At 35.1% G+C, this 27,274-nt stretch overlaps 1 protein-coding gene across 1 annotated transcript; it reads right to left on the reverse strand.

Moving 5' to 3' along the window:
* Nucleotides 1–224: 224 nt before the first annotated feature.
* On the reverse strand, nt 225–27,274 carry LOC126816702 (uncharacterized). The gene is made up of 10 exons (XM_050543443.2): nt 26,967–27,274; nt 10,868–11,014; nt 9,789–10,722; nt 8,738–9,456; nt 8,555–8,618; nt 8,073–8,201; nt 7,434–7,910; nt 6,689–6,759; nt 6,077–6,297; nt 225–5,582 (listed from the first exon to the last, which is right to left on the reverse strand). Exons 1-10 carry the CDS (start codon nt 27,222–27,224, stop codon nt 5,360–5,362), a joined length of 3,243 nt encoding a protein of 1,080 aa, XP_050399400.1. The 5' UTR covers nt 27,225–27,274; the 3' UTR covers nt 225–5,359.

The raw sequence follows: 27,274 nt of genomic DNA on the forward strand, positions 1-27,274 counted from the left end.
TCACATAAAACACCAAACTAATCTGGGGTATCAGTGTTCCTGGTAGACGACTATTGAGGTTTGATCCAACAAGTTGGTTTATGCATGAAACCTGTTGTATTACTATATTTCACACGTAATGCTAGATGGTGGCCAGTTACTAAACATTACAATAAATATTTTATAAATCCAACAACTTTATTCATTTAATACTAATGACTATTTTATAGTTTATGTATGAATGCTTTCTTAATAAATATAATACTTTAAATTCTAATAATATGTTTATAAACAAACACACTAAAATCTATTAAACTCTGGGAAGATATAAACTATCCATTATACAATAATAAGTATGTATATATAAACTCCACATAAACAATAAGAATACTGTATTTATAGTAACTTTGCAAAAACAAAGAAATAAGGAAATGCTGGAAATTTAAATACGTTATGGTAATCTTTCATACACATATTTTCATTTTAAGATACAAATCAACTTTTAAAACCGCCCAGTTCATTAGAAACTATTTAACGTAATTTTTGTTGTATAGACAAGCACATCTACCAAAATGTGTGATGTTCTTACACAACAGTATGATAAATGTTCAGATACCATAACATCTCGATACGACCAATTCTATTGGGCTCTCACAGCACATTATATCAATTAAAGATACATTGTCCAGAAAGTATTTATTGGGTGGTTAATTCCAATAAAAGTATGGCAAATTTGGTATATATGGAAAGTATAGAGACACAATCTTACTAGAAAAAATACTGGACTACCCGAAAAATACCCATGGGGCAAGCACTAGTCAAAACTGTCAGGGTATCACTAACTGGCAACCCGACTGTTGTCTGCCAGTTTATTGTTATTCTCGGTCACTCAGAACTTCCTAGTATTCCTAGTCTGGGGCAGTTGTCAATATTTGTCGAAAAGGTCCATTGCCCATGCGTAACCGGGAGTTTTTTTTGTGTGGTTGATTATCCAGTATCTTTGGTCATGTCAAGTAAGAGTTGTGCACATTCCCGCAATAAATCCCATAATTCTTCTATTAATATAAACAAACATGAATCGTAACGACGAATTGGGGTTAATTTAAAAAACATAGATATGGCCCATGAAGAGAAAAAAGATTATGAGTACTGGATATTGAACTGGCAATGCAATCAAATGGATTTTCTGAAATGTCAATGTCATTCTTAAATTAATTTCATGGGCGTCAACATATTTTTTTTAGGACTAGTTACCTGCCTTAGATTTTGTTTATTATAATGTAAAAGTTCGGATAATCTAGTCAATGACCCATTATTCTCAAATGTTGACAACGCATCCCGACTTCGTAGAATATTTTTCTGGATGATAGAAACTAACGTATTGCGTGCTAGCTTGACTGAGGGAGCGGTTGTTATTTCTTGATCAAATGGTTAGGCGGTTTTGGGAACATTGAAGGGTGTCAACGTACAAAAGGCTTTTTTAAAGAAAGGTGGTGAGGCTGCTGAAGTGAAGGTCACGGAACACTGATATCGATAGGGTTCAGCCTCGAGTGATCCCTAGAATCTTTTAACCAGCGGCTGCCAGGCAGGATACGCCGACATATTTCAAGAGATGGATAGAGAACTAGCTAAAAACAAACGGGATTTTTTGTACAATCAAGGGGATTATCCAGAAATTTATGGTCTGAAATGCGCAAATATCAAAAGGGACTGAAATCTTTGGGATATAAAGAAAAGTTTCATCAGAATCGGACAAAAATTGTGACCTCTAGAGGGTTGACAACCTTCGTATTGCATACTTTTACACAATTTGCGTACAAATAGCGGCCATTTTGTTGGGCAGTTTCATTTCGATTTTCCCGAAATTCGAATTCAACCTTCATTATGGGGGAATGGTGAAATATTTAAACGGTTTTTAAAATCGGAAAAAAAATGTGATCTCTAGAGAATCCGCAAGCTAAAAATGCCATTTTTCGAACAATCAGCGGCCATAATCCAGGAAGTTAAGTTCGGGTATCCGCGATATTATCAAAAGGATCCATGATCTTAGTGTGTAATGGTGATATATTCATGCATTGTTTTTAAATCGGATAAAAATTGTGACTTCTACAAGGGCCACAAGCTAAAAACGCGATTTTTCGTACAATTAAGGGCCATAATTCAGGAAGTTACTATCCGATATGCCGAATATCGAAAGGAGCCAAGATCTTGGGGTTATTAACTTACATTTCAAGTTTCATCAAAATCAAAAGACAATTGTGACCTCTAGAGGGTCCACAACATTGATATATCATATTTTTACACTATTTGAGTACGAGGTGCGGCCATTTGGTCTGTCAGTTTTGGTCCGATATTTACGAAATTCGAACTCAACTATCTTTAGGGTGTAATGGTGATATATTCGAACGTTTTTTAAATCGGATAAAAATTATGATCTCTATACACTCTTAAGACCAACTAGAAATCAGCCTGATTTCTGAATGTTTAGGAATTTGACCTCAAAGATAATGGAAGTTTGTTGAAGAGAATCCTGTCATCAACTTCTCAAAGATAATAAATTGTCGCCCAATTATTATCTATTTAGATGGTGCAGTGTCATATTACACTGCTCTATATTTAGAATATAAAAGCTAGATGATTTGGAGATCAGGTTCTGTCGGATTTTCAATTGAAATTAAAATTAAAATTGAATAAGAGAATAAAAGAAAATAATCAAATTGAATGTAGAAATAAACAAATTTAATAACAATTTAATATAATAATTATATCATGAAAATAAAATTGATTCAATATTACATAAAGTAATAATTAGCTTATTTAATTAGATGTAGCATCTTGTTTTAGCCAGGGTATACAAACATAAATTTCAAATTTAAACCAAATCGGCTAAAAATTGTGACCTCTACACTGTTCACGAGCTCAAAACGTGATATTTCGTACAATCGGGGGCCATAATCCATGAAGTTACAGTCCGATACATGCCAATATCGAAAGGAACCGAGATCTTAGGGGGATTAACCTATATTTCAAGTTTCATTGAAATTGGATAAAAATTGTGACCTGTAGAGTGTTCAGAAACAATTGTGGACGTCCGGACGGACGGACAGAGCCGACGACAATATACGTCCAAATGAAAATGTCAGCGTATAAAAATGGATTCAAATATTACATAAAGTACCGGTAATAATATGCTTATTTAATGAGATGTAATATCTACAGCAACTTCTCTAAGCCAGGCTATAAAATATCTTACACTATTTTACTCATATACTTTGACATTGACCAATTTGATGTTATCCAATTAAAGGATTTTGGACCTTTTTCCTGGGGAGATTAATATTCATAAGTAAAATAAGCGTTGTTGAGCACATTATCTTTGTATAACTCTTGCCAGTGGCATTTTACATTCATCTATGCATATTTATTTCCATAGAAAAGAGCCTATTGAGCCATCGTACATGTATTATATGTGAATACAAGGTACAATACTATTTACAAACTTATCAATTATTATTAAAGAAAATTTGATCCAAAAATATCTTATGTTCGTTCAAAAATATGAACATTTACGGATTTTTTAAATACAGGGAGAGGTTACCCCAAAACAATCTATATTTTATTTAATATACAGCTTGAATATGAAATATATTTGGAAACAGGCGTTGCCATGCAAGAGACGCCAACATTTTGCAAGAGATGGACAGAGAACAAGCTTTAAAAACAAGTTTTTCGTACAATCAGGTATCATAATCCAGGCAGACACGGTCCGAAGTATCGACTGGAACCCAGAACTTTGGGATATAAACATATAATCGGACAAGATAAAAACGTGATTTCTCGTAAAATTGGGGGTCATAAGACGGGAAATTAGGTCTGATTTGCGTGAATATCAAAAGGAACAGAGATATTTGTCGGTAATGAAATATTTACAATACACTAAAATCTGATTAAGAGTAACAACTCGTTATGTAATTATCAGAAAATCATTGGAATTTGTTTGGCCCATGCTAACGTATATACAAAACACTTAATGTCATGTATTTAGCTGTTCAAGTTATCAAAAATCATTGAAAATCAATATACTTGTTCGTCTCAAGACCTTAAACTCTGTGTATCAATCTAAAGTCAATCGAAACTATTATATATAGGCGTAAACACGGTGTATGAATATAAAATCAATCAGTTGATAACTATCTGGCAGTCATTATCAGAAATCGTTGTAAATCAACAGGCTTCTTCGTCTGATGACCTTAAAGACTGTGTATATATTTAAAGTCAATCGGATATTAACTTTAGCCCCTAGAGCGTCCACCAGATTTTTCAAAGTGATAAAGGGCGATATATGTAACTCTGGCAGTAATTATCGGAATTTGGTGAAAATCAATATGATTCTTTGTAAACACGGATATTAATTTAAAGTCAATCAGATATTAAATTTACCTCTAAAGAGACCACAACCTTGTATTACATACTTTTAGGCTATTCTTCAAGTGTCATATTGAGTAATTTGTATATAATAGTGTTAAGCTGTTATCTATCAACTTCATCATCGATAATAAATATGATTTATATAAAAAAGAGCTTTTTATTTTAGAAATTAAAATGTTGTCATTTGATACTCACAATGGCAGGTTTATAGCTATCAACACTTATCTAACTGGACTATTTATATCAGCAATAATGCCACTCAAGTTGGACATATTGTTTAGATTAGCATTCCAGGCAATTAAAAATCAGTGAACCGGGCCAAACCCAAACATCCAAATTTAGCTCTTTTTTCTAGATGGTCTTAGGACTGTATAGGGTCCACAAGCTAAAAACGCGATTTTTCGTACAATCAGGGGCCATAATTCAGGAAGTTACGGTCCGATATGCGCGAATATCAAAAGGAACCGAGATCTTTGGGTTATAAGACAAATTTTGGTGTAGATTACGAATTTGGCACCACTTTGTGGCAAAATGTGGAACTAATGAACTAATCACTTTTATTTTCAGGATTTCCACAGCCTCTGGCAAAGTCACTATTGTATACACAAAGGTGAAAATGAGTATATTTTGTACGTTTTCAGTGCGCATTGAATTTCGAGACAGGATATTTGGAAAAGTATATATCCCATCGACTCAAAATTGATAAAAGACAAACTGACTTTAACTATGCCAATTTTGGAGTTTGTGTATACAATACCTATTTGAGTACCCTAATTTCAAATGGCCATGGCCATATCTCGGCGAGTTTTCGACCTAGAGAAGTATAGTTTTGGACTTGTTAGCTTAAGATAACATTCTGTAACATATATTTTTTATAATTTTTGGGAGGGGGTCATGTTCCCAACTTTCCAAAATTTGGTCCACTTGACATGGAATGGCGTATCTGTAATTATTATCTAGGACTATGTCGAGGACTATTTTTAGTGGGTGATAAGGGGTATGTTGATGATGCTGTGTATCTAGTATCAGGGGAGAGAACTTGTTTGTGTCTAGCACCTGGTGATTGCATATTACTGCTAACATTTTCCTGATCGTCTTCAATACTGTCATCTATAAACTGTAATAAATCGTCTAAATTAAATTTTTTACCAGGAGATCTTGGCGACGGTGTGTTGCTAAAAGAAACAGTAAACAACAATTATTAGAAAATCGTACATTAGAAATAAATCTTACATATTTCGAAGAATTTGAACACAGTACCAAGTGTAAGGATCAGATAGTAGCCATTAAAAAAGAGACTTACGACTAAAATTCTTCACAGAGTTTATATTTACAAAATTAAATTGTTTGAACTTACTATCTCGATTGTAATACTGATCTCGATTGTAATACTGATCTAGATTGTAAATTGGCATACTTAAAATAGATTACAAGATGCAAATAGTGAATCTACAAACACATCGGTAGAGCACCATTACAGAGAACATTTACATTAAAGATACTTCTAGATACGGGACATCCCAAGGTGGAAATTCTAGCACATTTAAAATATAACACAGAATGTAACTTCCAAATAAATACACGAGTATTCCCCACTGTAGGCCGTAATCTAATATGGATTACTGGCTCACTCACTGGACAAAAAGTTTGAACTATCATATAGACTTACATTTCCTGGAAGACTCGTCGTGGTGACTGATCATCAACAGAAGAGAACGAGAACTGCCTTTCACGTCTGTAGTATGTTCTAGGTGAATTGGGTGAATTCTGTGGAGAATGACGCATTAATACCGGGGTGGAGCTACTTATAGTTTTAAAAGCAGACTTTGGAGACAGTGGTATACTCAGAAGATCATCAGCACTTTTAAAAACTCGCTTATCTGGTGAACGCTATAAAATAAAATAATCTAATACTAATGGAGATTGTGTACCCTTTTCAATCTTGTGACGTACTCTGAGCAACCGTTTTTCTTAATATTAATATTCTTCTGTGACATCTTGATCGCCACCAGACCGGACATCGCAGATGGCGAGGTTTTGAGTGAAACGTTTATTTCTGGATATAGAAGCAGGTGGACTACCCCTTCTTCACTTTCGGTCTGGTATGGGTCAGTTGGAGCGAATCTAGAGATTTTGTTGCTATGGGTGAAGGCTACCGCAAAGACCATGCAATGCGCATACATTCTTTTAACGGAATTTGAAAACAGAACTGCAAAATTTATATCCCATCCACCCCATCAACACTTTTGGATGTATCATTGTGCTGTGTTGATTGACTTACCTTTAATGGAGATGTCTTTATTTGTTTCACTTCCCGTTTCGGTGTTGGTGTTTCTACAGCCAACCCACAACCTGTAGAATAGTTTAGTTATATATTTACTATTATAGACTAATCTTAAAGGGGCATACAAACAAATCCAATTGGTTTTTCTTTTATAAATATGGCAATATCGGTGCTTTTTGTTAGCCTGACAAATAAACAACAATGGAGAAATAGGCTATTGAAGAAGAGAATTCTAATTAGTAGAACATCTTTTAAGACGATAGAGTAAGGTACACACGCATGCGCATCCAGAAATGACATGTTTTCAAATTGAATATACGTTAAAAGACTGACTGCGTGTGCATAACATATTATTTGTATCACAACTGAAAGCAGCTAAAATAGTCCCAATTCAGCTTAAATAAATTTTTAAAAATCATTAAATTTAATAACAATTAAACTTTTATTACAATATAAATGTTATACTGTTCAGTTTGTATATGCTTATAAATTAAATATTCTGTTTATTATTTGCCTTCAGCCCTTTCCCCCATTTCAATTTGGAGATAACTACTTCTGTTTCGAATTTAAAGGGGTGACATTGTGCAATAGACGTGTCCGAAGACGCGTCAGCGTCGCAGTTTCTAATGTACAAATTCAGAACATGTCTATTATATTATAATATTAAAAAGAAAAGATTTGGTGAAAACATTTGAGTGATAAATAATCTAACCGTCTAGTAGTAGTTGTGCCTGGAACTTACCTAATTCTTGTTGACATATCTCATATTCAGATTTCAATACAGTTACACGGAGAAATATAAATTTTGCTTGACATTTTTCTAAAAATTCTGGTGATATAAACATCTTATAAATTAGACCAAGGAGTTCTCCTGATAAATACTTCATCCACAAATCCTCTAGTGACGTTAGAGTTGAACAGTTCATTCTGATAATTACACTTCCGTTACATATATTTTTGACAGTTCGACCATGGCCACAAAGTTCTTGTAACCTAACTACTAAATGCATGGCGTCTGCTATACTTTTATTTGTCTCAGCCAATTGAGTTCTGTTTTCGACCTTTTTGTAAGCATCGAAAGCCATTTGTAAAATTTCGTTTTCGATACGATTACACTCACAGTTGTTATCAGTGGCGCGATTTAAATGTTGAAGTCTGTTGCGGACGTCTTTACATTGTTTAGCTACATCAGAGCATTGTATCTTAATCTCAATATCACCTAAAACACATACAAAATACAATAATGTTTTGTCATTCATCCGTTGTATGGTTTATTAATGAACCTATTCATACATCACAATCGATTAAAACACTAAAGATGTTTAAACAAGATTCAGGTATGTTTTGCATCACTAAACCTAAATAAAATAGATATAATTACCCGGAGCACGTTGCCTGTCGTTACTGCAACTATTACTGAGAGGGATAGATACCGGTTTTGGTACTCGGGGTGAATTTCGTCTGCTCCATGAACGGAGGTCGTTAGATGTTCTAGGTATAACCAATAAGTCTGAAAAGTCAAGATGTTATATAAATTTAATTTGTTGTCATTTCACTGCAGGTTTTTACGTTACTAGTGACCATATTTTCCAATTTCAGTACTTTTCAATGTCAGTATTCCGTTCAAATAATTTTGAAAACCAATGGGAACAGGTGCGGAAAAGTAAACCGTCGAACAGGTCGTTTGTTTCGACCTCATCGCCGTGGTAGTGTTAGCAGTTTTGTAGTGCTAAGGCCAAGGTGTGTTTATTACCTACACATAAGTCTCCGGTACACCCACCCAAATACATGACGATATGCCATGGGTTTGCTGGTGTACCTACTCTATTCCCCAAAGCTTAGAAAGGAATATATATATGTTACCGTATTCTTCTGGCATTAGTTCCTCGACGTCAGTTTTATATCTGGCATTTCGCTGTAACTGATCCTAAAATGTAGAAAAAGTTATAGGTGTTGTGATTTTGAGCTTGTAACTTTCTTTTAAGTTTAGAAGAATTCGAAATAATCATACATTAAATAATATTTAATCTACGAGTGACAACTTACCCGTGGTATTTGTTTACAGACTAGGTCATTTACATCGTATTCTTCACCCATCTTTTCAAAATCTGCCGCTCGTATCTGATGATTGTGAACAATATTATAACATCCATCGTTGTGGTGTACAGGCTGAGATATAGATCGGTTATATTTTATGGCAGCCATTTCCTCTTCACTACGTTTACTTGGGGATTCCTCGATGTTGCTCTGGCTACGAAGAGGTCGACGTTTTTCAGGAGAGATAGATTGATTATGATACCCACGAGAACTCATTTGTACACAGTGTGGACACTTCGTTGGCGTCCGAAGAGGTGAATGGTGCATGGACTCCGGTATTCTTCCGTTCTCTAAGCGATAAGGGCCATGCATGTTAAAAGGTTCTGATGGTGTTGTGCTGGAATCGTTTTTGTTATCCATGGCTACACCAAATGTCGGTACATGGTTACTGTTTACTTCAAACCTGTAATCCATCTGCTGTTGTGACGTGTTGGCTATTTCTGGAAAAACGAAAACATGCCCGGCTTTCTTCGTTGGTGTTTTTATTACAGAGGATTTTCTGATGTGAGGACTTTGTATACTGGTTTGAACCAGCATATCCTCAGTAGATCTGAGCCGCGCATTTTCTTTTTTATACACGTCTGTTATATTACGTGCTGTCTCGGTAGTTAAAAGTTGCCTTTTAAATAATTTTGATTTGGGTGGATCTTGAAGCTGGAATTGTGGTTCTGCAAAGAAAAACAAAAGGATATAATTATAGAAAACAATTTGGATGCCTGTCAGAGATTGATCTGTACATTTTGGTGCCAATAGACTATTTTTGGCAGATATGCGTACAGGGCCAATAGACGCATTGCTTGGCTCATACAACTTGTTAGAGTTCTTAAAACATTAAAATACATGTACAATTACTAACTAAAGGATTATGTTCCAGTGTCGCCGTGTAAATAAGAGTTCTTAAAACATCGAAATACATGTACAATTACTAGCTAAAGGGTTGTGTTCCAGTGTCACCGTGTCAATTATGAAGAAATGAAAAGAAAAACCCGATATATTATACCTTGAGAATAAACCATGCTATGACCCAAAGACAATCTCGGAGACTTGCAAGGGGTATCATAAATAGAATCTTCATGTCTATCTTGTTTTCTTGGTTGTGGTACAAACTTCTTAGCATCGTTATCATCATCATTACAATCTCTTGAAGTCTGCGTTGTAAACGCAGCTATGGGCACTCGAACGCCATTGTTTAAAAGCGTTGGAAAAGCATCGCTGTTTTCTTCCCTTTGTTGGATATAATGTTGTCTTATTTCATTTATTTCACCATTGCCTCTTCTACGAATTTCCGCCCTTTGTTGGAAATAGCTTTGTGTTCCTTTAGTATGTTCACGTATCTCACTGTCGTTTCTACACTGAAACTGTGTCATTTCTGATACTGAAGTATTGGCATTTGAAGTTACGTTCTTATAAGTATTATTAAAATCACCATGGTGATATCTAACATCATATTGTCTTGCGTCATTCAGGGGGTAGATTTTCTGATTTACAAAAGACAATCTTTGTTCTGGAAATTCTGGACATATAGATTCAGTGTTTCGTGGTGTGTTTTGCCCAGACACTATGAATACTCCAGAAGTTTTAGAATAACGAACGCTGGAGCTCTCTTCTCTGTGCTCTGTGTCATAATTTAGTGGCTTTGGGGATGTCCCATCATCGTCTTGGTGTTTGTGGTATTCTGCTACTTTTCGATAATGGTTGACCCCTTTCTGCTGAGTTTGGTATATCCCGTGGTACTGGAGTCGTCCACTAGTGTTCAAATGTTTATGCATCCCAGGATTGTCAATGACAATCATTTGTCCGTGACCTTTGTGTTGGTGTGGGGAATCACGCGGTGTTTTGTTCTGATGTCTAACATCATTTGGTCTACAAGGCAACACAACACCAGGAGTCTCGGTAACATGCCTACTGATTTCTGTCTGGTAGTCTACAACGGCCTTAAATTATATTTAAATAAACACCTTCATTAAAATATTGCTAAAATCTGACAAAGATTCTGCTGTGAATAAAAAAATGCAAAAAATCCCGATATACTTAACATCAGCAAAAGAGTAGTTATGAAAGTATTGATCCTTTACTTACGATCTGTTCATGTTGTACATTATGGCGAGGTTGTCGTATTGAGGAATCTATAGCCCGTGTTGTGCTGTCTGTTGTTTGAGATGATGCGGTATATGTTGGGAGGGGTAGGATTCTTAGATTGCTAACTGTTGATGAAGATGTTATCTTCTGTAAACATATAAAAATATTGATAGAGTCGTAGCTGATCGCATAATATGAATTAAATTATTTTCAGTATTTATGGTGTTCCCGTTAATTAAATCTAAATGCTGCGTGTTATTAAAACTCAAACTGAATTGACACGCAAAATGCAGGTAAGGGAGCTAATTTTCTGTATGTTGCCAAATTTTCCAGAAAAAGAAACATAGGCTACATAATCTGACCACCACTCACACATTACCTGAATTTTACATATAGTGAACATGGATTAGAGTTATAAAAATTATAATCATTACAATAATAGGTTACATAACAAAGGTTTCGTTGTCAGCGGTAATTACTTGGTTGGCGAGTGCAGATTTCGATTGGCTTCCTACTTATGATTCGACAAAGAATATGCATGTCTAAAAAAATGGTACTCAACAAGGCTGAATTGTTGCGTTAACATTGCATTGGTGATAGGGACAATGTATCTTCGAAACATCGTGTGTAGTAATATGGATGGCAGGGATTTGTGCTAAGGAACATCTATGTAAAATAATATTATTGTTTTGATTAATTATTGTTTATGAAATTGTTTATGAAATATTGTGACAATAACAGGACATGGGGGGGGGGGGGGGCGGGGCTAAAGACTAGGGATGGAGAAATGTGATGGCCGAAACAATATCATTATCTTTACAAATTATTGATTCTAAGTTCATAACCAAAAATATAGAAAGTATGTTAGTTATTTAGATACGTTAACGCAGCTAGAGATTAATAAACATGTTGATTATTCTCCATTGCCAAAATATTAGCTATGGTATAAGTTAATTCTGAAACGCAAGATACATTGTTTATGAATATTGTGACAATAACAGGACATGGGGGGCTAAAGACTAGGGATGGAGAAATATGATGGCCGAAACAATATCATTATCTTTACAAATTATAACCAAAAATATAGCCAAAAAGTATGCTGGTTATTTAGATACGTTAACACAGCTAGAGTTTAGTAAACATGTTGGTCATTTGCATTTTTCAAGGATAAGTTGTTATTGTTTTGAAATACACGTTAGTGGAAAATTACGAATTAGCCTACGCCATTCGGCACCTATAAGAGAGCCCGGAGGCTAGAATAATTTTTAGACTCGCATTGGATTCTGTTATATCCAAGGTTGGATGGTATACATTGTAGGTCAGGTTAGATCACGTGATGTTTACAATGTCACGTGATATTGTCGGCTAGTAAAAATATAGCGCATGGCGATTGGATTGTTTGTTTCAGCTTAAGCTCAATCGTATCGGTTAAATAGGGATATTAAATTGGAGACAAGAATGAAAACTGACAGAAATAGAGAAAGCAAAGATTAGAGCAGATGATAAGAATAAGTAAGTGGCGAACTTTTGAGAAGAAAAGACAGAAATTAAAGACAAATTGAGCAGCAGATCGCGAGAAAAAACATGGAGGGAAATGACAAAGCACAAGTCCCCCAAGAACACGAAGGCCTTAATATCAACCCGCAAGCATATCATTTTGTCACAGAGACACGTCACCTAAAGGCCCCTAAACTTTTTGTTTACGACGACCAAATAAAAACAGGACAGTGCTTGGAAGAAGAGTGGGTCGAAGGTATGTAGAGAGAATTTCGGTATTTTAGAATTACAACTCCCATTGACAAGAAAGATGCCATTATTATTCATGGAGGTAAGGAGATCTCCAGATTAGAGAGAACATTGGTAGATCCAATAGCTGAAGAAGGACAAATATACTCAGCCAAATTAAAAACTTGACACTCGGGATTTTTGGGACTAGATTTGGTTTAAGGCAACTATTTTAGTGTAATGTTGTGCATAGACGACCTTGACATCAACAGAAAGCAAGAATACGTCTCGCCGAAAGTCCTTGACATTGATAACGTTCGTGATGTCACAGTACCCCCCAAAATGAAATTCACAGACTTGGAGAACAATCGGAATAAAGTGTTTAGTAACGGCTGTGGCCTTCTCTAGCGTCTCGTACTGCCACACAACGTCTTCTCATGGATCTCAGAACATTAGTAAACACTACCCGAGGAAGACGTCGCCACTGCTCAGCAAGAGCATGTTGAAGGTCCTGCAACGTCAGTGGTGGATTCACTTGCTGACGAACACGTCGACCCAGTTCGTCCCAGATGTGTTCAATAGGATTAAGGTCGGGGCTAAGCGACGGCCAATCCAGGACTTGGACACCGGCATTTCTTAAAAAATTCTGGGTAGCAATTACTGTATGGGGTCGAGCATTGTCTTGTTGAAACGTTAGTCCAGGCCCATGTCTCTGCATAAACGGAAGAAGAACAGGTTGCAAAATCTGATCTCTGTACTGGACAGCATTTAAGTTCCCTTGGACAACAAGAAGAGGAGAACGTCCATGTGCACAAAAAAAAACCCAAACCATGGCGCCACCAAATCGGTCAACTTCTCTGACGCATACTTGAGCGTAACGTTCACCTCGTCTGCGGTACACTCGGGCCCTGCCATCGGCAAATCTCAAAGTGGATCGAGATTCGTCACTAAAGACAACCGAATTCCACTGTCTTTGAGTAAATCTTATGTGTCTTGTGGCCCACACAAGTCGATTACGGCGATGAAGAGGTGTCAATATTGGTCCATTATAGGGCCTCCGAGCTCGAAGACCAGCAGCCTGCAAGCGATTTCGAACAGTTTGTGCAGTAACCCTTCCACCAAACATCTCTCTACTTGTGGAGGTTGCAGTGACAAATATGTTTCTAAGATGACGTAATCGTATTGCTTGATCTTCCTGGAGTGACGTCACACGTGGCGCTCCCGCCCTTGGGCGGTCGGCAATAGTTCCTGTTTGAAGCACTCTCATTCTAAGATTAATTATTGTCTGGCGTGAACAATTAAAGGCTCTTGCAACAGTGACCACAGACTGACCAGCATAGAGCCTACATATAGCACGTAGACGTTCTACATTTGAAAGGCGCGGCATTTTCTAACAAAGATGAATATAACAATTTTAATTTGTTTTTCTAGTTCAAGTTACGTGTGCGTGTTCAGTTTAAGAAAACTTGCATCGATTGACCTCACGAGTTTGTGTTTGCACGTGTTTTTCAGGTTTTTAATCTTTATATGCTCAAAAGTCACGTGATCCACGTGACTTTACAATTTTATGAAATTAAAGGCTTCTTACTACTTACTATCGTTAGAAACACTTTAAAATTTATTTGACTTACCAGAAAAAAACAAATTGTTGAAATTCATCAGTGTCAAGTTTTTAATTTGGCTGAGTATATTAGATGAATACCAGATACTGAGAAAGAAACCCAATGAATATTTTCTGCCGCAGAAGAATGAACACATCGCCAAATTGAAATTTGGAAAACTTCGACCTATTCAAGGTAGTCACGTGATCGCCTGCTGACTATAGAGGTTGGCAGCCATTTTACAACCTGGAAGATTTAGCCTACGTTAGCATATACCAACACGCCGGAGAGTTTTGGTTAATTCAATGTCAGGCAAAAAGGGGAGTGGATTATCATTTCATAAGTAGGCATGATAAGTTATAAGTGAAATAGTGATCTAATAGATATAGTATAATCATGATAATAATAGTGTAAAATGATTTAATAAACACGGCGAGAAGACGTCGAACACTCAAAGCTTGAGGCCGGAAAGAGGGCGGGTCCATTCACTTAATTTATTAGTACTGATACTTTTATTATGTAATAATTACAATGTCCGTGTGTTTAGCCAACTTCCAAATTAATGTATATTTAATTATTATGGAAAGTGCGCATATTATATATACATACACATCTGGCATTGTACGAAAAATATCGCGGGGAGTAAGTTTGGTTATTGTAGTGGAGTGTTTAGTCACAGACATGCACTCACTTGCCAGTAGTTGCTTTGTTATCGGTTAGTTTTACTCCCTCGGATTTAATTAATTAAGCCGACACTAACACATATGTACCGGTACAGAATAAAGTGAAAGTTTTTTGCAATATCAGTTTGTTTCTTTTTTTTTCTTCAGAAAACATGCTTAAAACCCCCGAACTAGTTAAAAAATAGTTAATAATAAGAAGAAAAAAAGCCGTGAAAACTTCATTCACAGTCAAATTTTGTAAATAATTTTTTTTTAATCGATGCTACTACTAAAATCTCATTAAGTTAGTCTTATTTTTTTGTAAAATTTAATATACAGCCATATTTTTTTAACCAAAGAAAAATCAGACACCAGATCAAGGAAATTGAAAACCATATAGGCCTACTAAAGCCTTGCTATCCCTGTTTATATTTTCCCTTTTTTAAAAAATATTTCCCATCGGCGGCGGATATTATTCTACTGGTAAATGATAGAAGTATTATTTATTTATTAATTTATCACCCTTTTTCATCTGGATCATGTTATAGTTATCTGTCAATCAAGCAGTCCTTCCATTTCAAATCGTCCAACAAATTATTTAGATCTATCCAAAATAAAGTTTTATGTGAACTACGAGGAGCAATGTTCAAAATTTAGACGAACACTTTATAGATCTTGACATTTGAGGACGTTCACTTTGCTCAATTAATACTAATAATAAAATAAACATGATTTCGTCAGGTCTGCATTACAATTTACACCATTTCATATGCTTTATGATAATTATGATAGAGTTATTCTTAATAATAAAGCCAACAAAATATACCAGTTGAACAAAACGATTTTGTTTTTAGGACAGTAAATGTAAGACCTTTCAATCATCAATATTGTTGGTTGACATTGTTGAATTAGATCTATTTTTTAATGGGCTTGTCCGTCCTCCGTCAGTCTATTTTCCTTTATTTACATAGCGTTCATCCGGGCACTTCTGTCATTCTTTCCCGGTTGAAACATGGCGACCAGTCTCCAGTGACGGCCCACGGCGTTAACGTTACGTCAATGGGGATCACGTGACCACAATACAATCTAGTCAATATATACACCTCTATGGGTGAGACAATCAATGTTGGGGCTGCTAGATTACGAGAGAAATCACAAGAATGTCGATTTACAAATAGAGATGAGCGAATATTAGAGCACATCATACAGACAATAGACAATCAGAGTTTAATACAGAAAGCAGTCAATAAGAAATGGGATTTGTCAACTTTTATCAGAGAAACCAGTCAATTTGAAGAAATCAACAGGCAACTTAAAGCTGTAAATATTAAACAAGATGAAGACGAGAAGAGAAATAGAGTTAAATATCAGCAAAATAGAATACAGAACCGAACTAGATGTAAATACTGTGGACAGACTGGCACACATAGATAAGGAGAAAATTGTCCAGCTTATGGAAATCAATGCTACAAATGTAAGAGATGGAATCATTTTGCCTCAGCCTGCCCAGATGAAGATAGAAGAAAAGACATAAACCCCATTTATTTCGAAGGAAGAGGTAGAAGTCAAAATAGAAGAGAACCAGATGGTTACAGAAGGAAATATAATACAGACAATTATAGAAGATATGATGGTAGAAGTTATTATAGAGGTGATAATTATGTATGTAGAAGAGATAACAGAGATAGACGAACATATTAAAATTACAGAAGAAATCAATCAACAAGAGAAAATTACTACAAATCAAGCAACACACTAAAATGACAAATAAAAAAAAACTGCAGATGATGATTTTGTTGATGGAACCACAGTCAAACCACAGCCAACGCCAACAAAATTAGAACAGACAACAACGATACAATTAAAAAAGTCAATGTTAGAATAGATGACCTTGATGTGATTATGGAACCTGATAGTTGAGCAGATGTAAATATCATGGATGAATATCAAATTAGAGCTTTCGAACACAGATCCAATTCTAGCCCAGTATTAGAAGAGAGTAACATTACCTTAACAACACTGCAACATAAACTATCAGTAAAAGGGGAATTCAACACAATTATTAGAAATAAAACAAGAGGAGTTCCTGCTAGAATAGTTGTTATGTATGGTTACATGAAATCTCCAGTACTAGACACTTGTAGACAAACTATGACAGAACTGGGGATGTTAGAAATAAGACCCGATGGTTCATTACTAGAGCAGAATGAGATGAGAATTTCTGAAACTATCAATGGTCACAGAAGTAAAGACAACAGACGAATTAGTAGAATCACATCAGAAAATATTTGAAGGAATAGGCATGATCAGAGATATAAAGAATGATATAGATATTTATGCGAAATTCAACATGATGCCAGGAGTTGCAGCTATTGCCCAAATGCCAAGACCTGTAGCGCATTATCTTCAAGAACCATTAAAGAAATGGCTAGATAAGTGTGTAGAAGGTGAAATATTTGAAAGAGTACCACCAGGAGAACCGGTCACATGGTGTTCGCCACTAGTAGTTCAACCCAAGCCAAGATTCATTATATTAGCAAAGATCAGCTTGAACCACATATGATTAGAACCAGTGTTGATTTGAGGTTACCAAACAAATACACGGAAAGAAGCCGAGTCACACAAGGAACCATTGTAGAAGATTTTACGCACAAATTGAATGACTGCGCGGTATTCTCAAAGTTAGGCATGACCCAGGAATATCGTCAGTTATTATTAGACCCTGATTCCAGAGCAGTGGCAACATTTGGCACCCCATGGGGGAATCTACGATCAAAACGATTAATATTTGGAGCTAAGTCTTCACGGGATTTATTTGATGAGACTATCTTCAGAATAATTGGAGATATACCTAAATGTCTAAATCAGAGAGATGATATCTTAATAGAAGGAAGAAATTTAGAAGAGCACAACAAAACATTAGAAACAGTATTAAATAGAGCTGAAACATTTGGTATCATCTTTAATAGAGAAAAATGTCAATTTGGACTTTGGAGTAGAAGAATTGGAATTTTATGGTTATAAATTTAACAAAAAAAAGGCTTAAAGCCAACACCGGATAAAGTACAAGCTGTTAAAGAGAGTCAACCACCTAAAACTAAAGAAGCTGTAAGAAGTTTTTTTTAGGACTGATAGGATATCTTTCCAAATTTATACTCAGGTATTTAAATATTGTAATGTAGACTATTGAGTAACTGTTGTGGCATAAAAACGTATAGCCAGAAAAAAAAAGAAAAAGAAAAAAAAAAGACTATCGTTGTTCCTGTTACTTATTTGAGTCGGTATAATAAGAAAACGCAATGGTGAAATCCTACAAGAAGAAATATGCAACAGTAGCCAGGCCAGAGGCAAAACACCTAGACGATCAAGGGCTGTTCCTAAATTTGTAGTAAGAAACGGTGCATGGGTTATACGTCGGATGTGGCGACCGGGTTTAGCGTCTACCGCTCTCCACATCTGATAAACGACCCATGGTGCTACATATTTGATTTGGTGTCGTGGCCAGGATTCGAGCTTCAAGGGAATCTAGATATTTGATTTGGTGCACGCGACCAAGGATCGAGTACCCTGGAAGAATTTATCTGGAGGAAAAGCCGTGTATATATCCAGAAACCAAAAGAAATATGGTGAAAATTAAATCTGGAGGAAAAACTAAATCTGGTGGACAACTTGGTGGAAATATTCTCAATTGGGTAAATACATTTTCGCGAAAAATTAGACATGTTTAAATTTGTTAAACAGATCAAATAATGCTCATTAAAATTCAAATACTAAACAAGATGGCGGAGGGTGTAAGCCACGAAAATGTCTCCTCTATAGTTTTCTGTTTTTAGACGATCTAATTCGCAATGGCATCTAATGAACAATTATTAACTAGGATGGATAAACAATAGCTTAGTAATCTTTAAGTAAAATGTGTAAATTGTTTGAAAATGGCAGAATCATCAAATAGTTTCTCAACACGAACCAACAAATACGGAAAGAACTCACGACACAGTTTGTCAAGCACATCGAGTACAGATTCACCTGTTGTAAAGAAAGCCCATGTAGACATATCGGAGAGCATTAATCAAGGTAATGAAGAACCTTTTATAGATAAAACAACTCTTATTGAAATTATAAATAAAGCCGTAGCTGGTGCAGTAGCACAGTTAGGGGTTGATTTAAGGAAGGCAATACAAGAAAAACTACGCCCAATCGACATTCGGGTAACTACCATCGAGGAAGACAACAGGGGTGTAGGATTTGAACTTGACAAATTTGAAGAACGAGTATCGAAACTCGAGTCAGTTATCGCACAGAAAGATGCAGAAATTAGGCTACTAGACAATAAATTGAATGATCTCGAACAATACTCCAGAAAATCGCACATTCGCATTTTTGGGATCAAGGAAAATACCGGAGAAAATTGCGTTGAAATTGCCCAACGAATCTTTAAAGATAAATTAAACATCCAGGAAGATATTGTTGTCGATCCGGCACATCGCGTTGGAGTTGTTAAGCTGGCTAATAATGATAGGGAGGTGAAACTTGGCCCGCGAGGTATTATTGTTAAAATTCTTAGACGAGATCACAAACAGAAAATTATGTTTAACAGGAAAAAATTAAAGCATTCAGGTATCTCAATATCTGATGATATGACCTTCAGAAATGTTCAATTACTAACCAAAATGAATGCTCATTCTAGTGTTAAGAATGCGTGGTTTGCAAATGGGAAGATTTTTATTGAGGGACATCAAGGTAACTCGTGCAAGCTACAACCAGATGTTGATATTGATGAACAACTTTTAAAAGCTACAAAACGTGACAGAGCTCGTTAAATCTGATAATTAGCCAAATATCCCGACAAGGTCAACGCGAACTCAAGCAGAGGATTATCTTGTAAAAACTCGAACCTTAAATTTACTCACTCGGTGACAATTATATGAATCTTTGATTTGAGTGTTCAACGCATTTACTCATACGTCCTAAGTTTACCTCGATTTTGTAAAAACTCGAACCTTAAATTTACTCACTCGGTGACAATTATATGAATCTTTGATTTGAGTGTACAACGCTTTTACTCATACGTCCTAAGTTTACCTCGATTTTGTTAACAGATTTCGTTATCTAAAAATGAACGAGTCTGACTGACATGTCGTCACTCCATTAGTATTTGTTACAAACATGTTATGTAACACATAACATGTTTGTAATCATCTCTGGAAAATAACCACATCAACTTATCCCGAGAACACAACTCATAGTGTGACGTCACACTACATGTCCCTCATCTTACAATAATATTAATTTCAAATTAACTGTTCAGAGCAATTCGCTTATCAAAAATAGTTACGACCTACTCCCATAGTAATATTTGCATGGAAAATGCTATTTCGAACCCAATTTTATCCGACTTAACGACATTCAAGCACGATCGCTTCAGTGATTCATATAAGTTTTAAATGCCCAGAAAACTATTTTATTTATAAATTCAAAGGGTCAGTCTGTTGTCATCCACCAAATCGGACAGAAGAAATTCAACAACCGGTATTTGAACAAACGCTAAGTTAATGCCATCCCAATAAATGCATATAGCTATATGAAAGAAATACTCATTCACTTGTAAGTTATTTACAATGCTGTCCTGAAATGTAAGAAAACGGACTGTCTCTACAACATTACACGAAATTATTTGTTCCATCACAATACCCAGGAAAAGGGTGCCTAGAGCGAATTTTCCTATTTATATTATCTTTATGACTTTATATATTCCTTACTTTAATTTACTTCCGCACATTTTCTTTCAGCACATTCTATTTGTTATATCATTGACCCAAATCACAACATTCAGTGAAACACATTGGTATGAAGCCAACTGTCATTACCCCACCAGTAACACATTTTCAAGATACCAATGCAACGTGTGTTTAGAACTCTAACTAATAATAGGTTTTTGCTTAACAATTTCACTATCACTCCCAAAAGCCAAAATCTATATATAAGTTTACTGTTAGTTGTACTAGCAAACGATATTTCTCCTAATCTAGGCCCCAATTCATCACGAAAACAAGTAGAATTCCACAACCTTACTAGCTACCATCTAAATACTCACAGTATCAGAAATAAACTAACCGAGATACAAAACCTGACTAGTGAATTCCACATTCTCACCTTTTCTGAAACCCATCTTGACGAATCCATTAGTAATGGGACCATTTCTTGGTCTGGATTTCACCCACCAATTCGTAGGGACAGGAACTGCTTTGGAGGTGGTGGTGTACTCGTTTATGTACCTGAACTACTGATATATAAAAGACGACATGATCTCGAAGTAGGTAATATAGTATGTATCTGGGTTGAAATCAATCTCCAAACAGGTCCTCTGCTTTTTTCATGTGTGTACAGGCCACCTAATTCATCCAAAGATTTCTGGCACCAACTTGATATCTCTATAGACGCCGTATACTATACCACAAATAAAATTGTACTTCTTGGTGATTTTAATGTTGATATACTAAGAAACCGCTCAGGTACCCTTCATGAATTGCTTTTAACAAACAGTCTAACAAATGTTATCCTGGGGCCCACTAGAATCACACCTTCTTGTTCGTCTCTATTAGATCTCATTCTAGTCTCGAGGGATATCAGTGTTGTTTTTACCGAAACTTTTGATGTTGACTCATATATCTCAGATCATAAAGGAATAGGTTGTGAAATAGATATTAAAATCCAACAACACCAAGTCTTCAAGAGAGAAATATTTTCTTACAAGCATGGCAATTTTAATGAGCTCAATAGACTTATACAAAACGTCGACTGGAAAGTCGAAATTGAATATTTAAGTATTGAAGGTGCGTGCACATTATTTTATGACAAAATAAGTGAATTTATAGGCAACACAATTCCAAAAAGGGAAGTTATCATAAGGCCAAACGATAAACCGTGGTTTAATTCAGATATAAGAAGAGATATCCGAATCCGCGAAAGATTACGGAAAAAAGCCAAACAATCCAAGCATCCAAATGACATTTAAAAAATATAAAAATCAACACAACAAAGTTAACAATTTCAAAAAAATTCTAAAAGCAAATTATAATGAGAAAATTATAGATAACGTTAATAACATATCCAAACCAAACGAAAATTACTGGAAATGTATAAACCAGTTGTTGAAAAGAAACAAATTTTCAAATATTCCTCCATTACAGAAAGAAGACGGAAGCTTTGCCCGCTCAAACTTTGATAAAGCACAAACGCTAAACAATTTCTTTGGGTCTGTTGCCAATAATACAACCGGAGATGACCTTCCAACTTTTAATTCTAGAACCCTTTGTTCATTTTCTCTACCACTTATTGTTGAGTCTGAACTAATGGATATAATCAAATGTCTTAATGCCAAATAGGCCAGTGGTCCTGACAGGATTAGTCACATCTTACTTAAACACTCTATTAATTCAATGTGTGTTCCCTTGACTATTCTTTTTAACAAGTCCATTACTGAGGGAATATTTCCTGCTCAATGGAAGATAGCAAATGTAATCCCCGTCTTCAAAAAGGGCGACCCATGGGTTCCATCAAACTACAGACCTATTTCTCTTTTAAGCACTGTTAGTAAACTTCTTGAAAGTATAATATTCAAACACCTATACAATTTCTTTCAGTCCAAAAACCTTCTATATGGCTTGCAAACTGGATTCAGACCACAACACTCAACGGTTCATCAACTTCTTGAAATATATCACGATGTCGTCACTGCGTTTGAGGACCACAAATTGTCCTGCTACGTTTTCTTTGATATCTCAAAAGCCTTTGATCGAGTATATCACAGAGGCCTGATGCATAAACTAAAAAACTGCGGTATTGACGACCCATGTCTTAAGTGGCTATCAAGCTACATCAGTAACAGGAAACAGGCGGTAACCATCAGAGGTGTTACATCACATAAAACAACTCTAATGTCAGGGATTCCTCAGGGATCTGTTTTGGGACTTTTCCTCTTCTTAATCTATATAAATGACATCCAAGATACGTTGACAAACATAGCACGATTATTTGCTGACGATACAGCTTTAGTCTGCAATGGAAAAACGGTTAATGATATAGAATTATCTCTAAACCATGATTTAAATGCCCTAAATATTTGGTCGCAAAAATGGTTAATTAATTATAATCCTATTAAAACAAAAGTCCTGTTATTTTTATTTAATCCCCATTAACATCTACCAAACTTAAAACTCGGTGACATAGAATTAGAAATAGTCCCCACACAAAAACACCTCGGTGTTACACTATCAAGTGACTTCAGGTGGTCAAAACACATTGATACTATATGTTCTTCGGTATCCAAACAACTTGGTATTTTACGAAATCTGAAATATTCATTAAATAAAAACTCACTAAACATATTCTAGAAAACATACATAAGACCTAACCTGGAATACTCTTGCCAAGTTTGAGATGGGTGTAATGACTCCGACTGCGCCAAACTAGAAAAAATCCAATTAGAAACTGCTCGCATTGTTACCGGTTTACCGAAATATCCAAGCAAACAATCGCTATATCTCGAAACAGGATGGGAAAGCTTGATCGAAAGGAGACATAAAAGGAAACCCACAACTCTATACGAAATTCACAACAACCAATGTCCTACGTACTTATCTAAAATCTTAAACAATTATCAACCTCCTAATACTACATACTCACTACGAAACCCTCAAAACCTAAAGCCACCACTTGCTAGAACCATAACATTCCAAAAATCCTTCTTCCCCTTTACCATCAAAGCCTGGAATCGTCTGAACACTACTACTAAATGGATGTCAAAGAACTTTCTAAAATTGAATGATGATAAAACCGAATATTTGTTATTAGCCTCAAGGCACCAATTAAGTAAATCTGCACATGATACCCCCCTGTTGTAATTGGTAATTGTGATATATTTTCATCTTGTTCTGCTCGTAATACTGGCGCAATCTTTGATAGTTTTATGCTTATGGGAGCTCAAGTAAATAATATTTGTAAATTATGCTATTTTAATATTAGAAATATAGGTAAAATACGTAAATGTGTAACTGTAGAGGCCACTAAGTCACTTGTTAATTCTCTGGTCACTTCTCGATTAGATAACTTTAATTCACTTTTAGTTGGTTTACCTTTAAAGCTTATAGATAAATTACAAAAAGTACAGAATACTGCGCTAGACTTGTTACTTTAACTAAGAAATGTGACCACATAACTCCTGTTTTCTATAATTTACACTGGTTACCTGTTAAATATCGAATTGATTTTAAGATTTTATTACTTCTTTTTTAATGTTTAAATAATTTTGCTCCTGTTTACCTCTCAGATCTTTTAGAACTTTATACACCTGGCCGAACATTACGTACATCAGATAAACTACTTTTAAAGCCCAAAACTGTTCAACTAGTCTCTTATGGTCAGCGCTCTTTTAGTTATCAAGCACCTGTTTTATGGAATAATCTACCATTTAGTTTAAGATGTTGTACATCTCTATATTCTTTTAAAAACAACTTAAAACACATTTATTAATCAGGCTTTTAACTGACTCTGTATACAATCGTTAACATGTCCATAATCTTGTTGTTTATGTATGATTTACCTTGTCACTTTGTAAAGTGCCCATGAACATGTTATATGAAAGGGTGCACTATAAATATGCTGTAATAATAATAATAATAATAATAAAACATCGAGAAATAAGACAATTTAAAACGTAATATCAAACCTAAACCCAACACAAAAACTATTTCAGACTTCCTATGTGCAGGGGAACGTAAATATGTGATAATCCATACAAAACTACGCCATAACATTAATATTAGTACATTATTATGGAGAGATGAAAACTTAAGTAATTATCAAAATAATCGACTCATTTAAAACATACATGAATATCTTAAAGATACAAAAAGATTTGCCAATGTTATTTAATTATTACTTTTCTTTATATTCGATATAAACAGTAAAATTTGTTTAAAACCTGATTTGGGTCAACATTTATAAAAGTGTACTTCCAATAACATATAGATTCTATAGTGAGGTGTAAACGAACATTCGCTAGTGGTTTAAGAGTGGTCCTTATCCTAAGTTACTATTTGGAAATACACCTTTAAGCTTGAAATAACCTCGTACCAACAGCTCTTGCAACCTTTCGATATTTTCTCCTGTAAGATAGTTGTAAATGGGGTTATAATTTCAAGATCCTTGCACTCACTGGAATAATTCTCAGATGGTTTTCTTATGATCATCTTCGTCAATCTTGAGATTTATTCCCCAGCACCGTCTTAATTCTCTTCTTATTTTGTACCCCTTGTTATCTTGAATAATTTCATGTACTTATAAAGGAAAGGATGTTTTTGTAAGTTTATGTAACTTTTGTCCGATCCATTTACTTTGTGGTAATAAAATATGTTTAAACCAAAATTTAAATTGTTAAATAATGGTTATAACTTTAAGCGTAGGAAATAGGATACATAATCAAGCGTGACACGTAGGCAAAGAGAAAACCTCTGTGATGTAGTTTAAAAATTTATGTAATATGATTACCTTTAGGAATGCCATATCTTAATTTAAAATGGGCCTATAGGAAATAGGTTACTAAATTTTAAGTATATCAGGAATAATAAGGAAACGTAATAGGAAATGATATAAAGAATTAATGGTGTCTCCGTATCAGAGTAGAAAGACGGCTAATTATAGCTAAGGTGATTTTGAGACCCTAGTCCACGTCCAAAATCAGGCTTAAATACGTACAATGTAATTTAATCTTTGAGTATAAGATTAGATTACATTAAGAAAAAAAGCCCTGTGTATTCGTGAATAGCGTTTAGGGAGTAATTAAAGAATAGAAGGAGTTATATAACCTTTGAGTATAAGGGTAATTTCTGGCAGTAGAAGTGCCAGTATTGAGTATTATGCCTTATTGATCGCAAGGATGTGTGTAGGCATTTAAGATAATTGACTCGTTAGATTTAAGAAATGCATAATCCTATATAACTGCAAGCGTTAGTTATGTTATTTTGTGTCATTAAATTTTGCTTTAAATTGTTCACGCGAGGTGATTAAAATGTGTAATCGATATTATGTCGCCTGCTCTTCAGAGTAAGTCACGTGACTTCAGTGATTAGTTGAATGAAACTATGAGGGTTGAGATAACATTAAGATGGAATAGGTAACCGCGGGCCTGTTTCATGCATGGGTGTATTTGTTTTAGCTCACATACAAAATTAATGAGGGTAGGTCAAAAAGGTGAGATTACCGGTAGTAGATGTTTGTGTAACATGGATAATGTTTATACAAATTAGGATAACGCAATCCTGATGTTGAAATGTTAAAATAACATTGTAATTGTTTTGGTGGAATTATAAAACAAAAACGAAATTATAAAATTGTAGATTACTGAGTTAAGGTCAAGAGATCAAAGATAGATTAATAATTTAAAACGGTTTTAGAATTCTGATGATTAAAGAGACACATCAGAGTTTATCAATAATTAAATGAAGGTTAACCTTTAGTTAACAGTAGGAGTAAATAATAAGATTTAAGAAAAATAATGTTAGAATAATATTACAATAGAGTTTAAATTACGAATAATTAATTCTTGGTCTGATGGCAATGACATGTTTTGATTTGACGGATGCAATGCCCCAACAAATCATCACAGAAGAGTGAAGAAAGTTCTTGGAAGTCAGAAGACTTGTGACTCACGAAATAACCTCTACTTCAAGAAAAAAAGAGATTCATTGTTGAGAAATGTGATAGCTGAAATAGACCAATACAAATCCAAGAAGAAGAAAGGTTTACCAATTTACCAAATTGAGATTTTACAGGGACAGTAACAGTGTTAAAACGTGTTTCAAATACTCTATATCTAGCGCGTCCACAAGAATTGTGGACGAATCAACGGACAGTGGAGAAAACAATATACTCCCACATGAAATATGCGCGTATAATAGTAATTTAAATAGTCACGCGAAATAAGTATGGTATTGAATTTGTGAACGCCACTTCATCAGACCATTAAAATTTTACAGCAGAACATGATGTTTAGTGTGTTATGCATGATGTCAAGTTATTATATCATAATACCATGAATACAATATCACTCACCCCAATCTCAATAGCATTCGGTCTTTCTTTATCGTCACTTAATAATACATCTGCCCCTTTCTCATCGCCATAACAACCATTCAATGGCGGGGAATCACATAATATCTCTCTACTTGTACGATTTCCGTTAGACGAAGACGATGACACATATGTATTATCATAAACTGTTGACGCCTGTTGTATTTCCGGTGTCGTCTGCTGTATGTCCGGTGTCGTCTGCTTTGAGGGTGTAGATTTTCCCGCGATATCTGCTATCATTTCATTTCTATAGATACCAGTAGTTTGTACGGTTGATTCATTGTATTCTG

This window comes from Patella vulgata, chromosome 3, assembly GCF_932274485.2.
Source record: "Patella vulgata chromosome 3, xgPatVulg1.2, whole genome shotgun sequence".
NCBI lineage: Eukaryota > Metazoa > Mollusca > Gastropoda > Patellidae > Patella > Patella vulgata.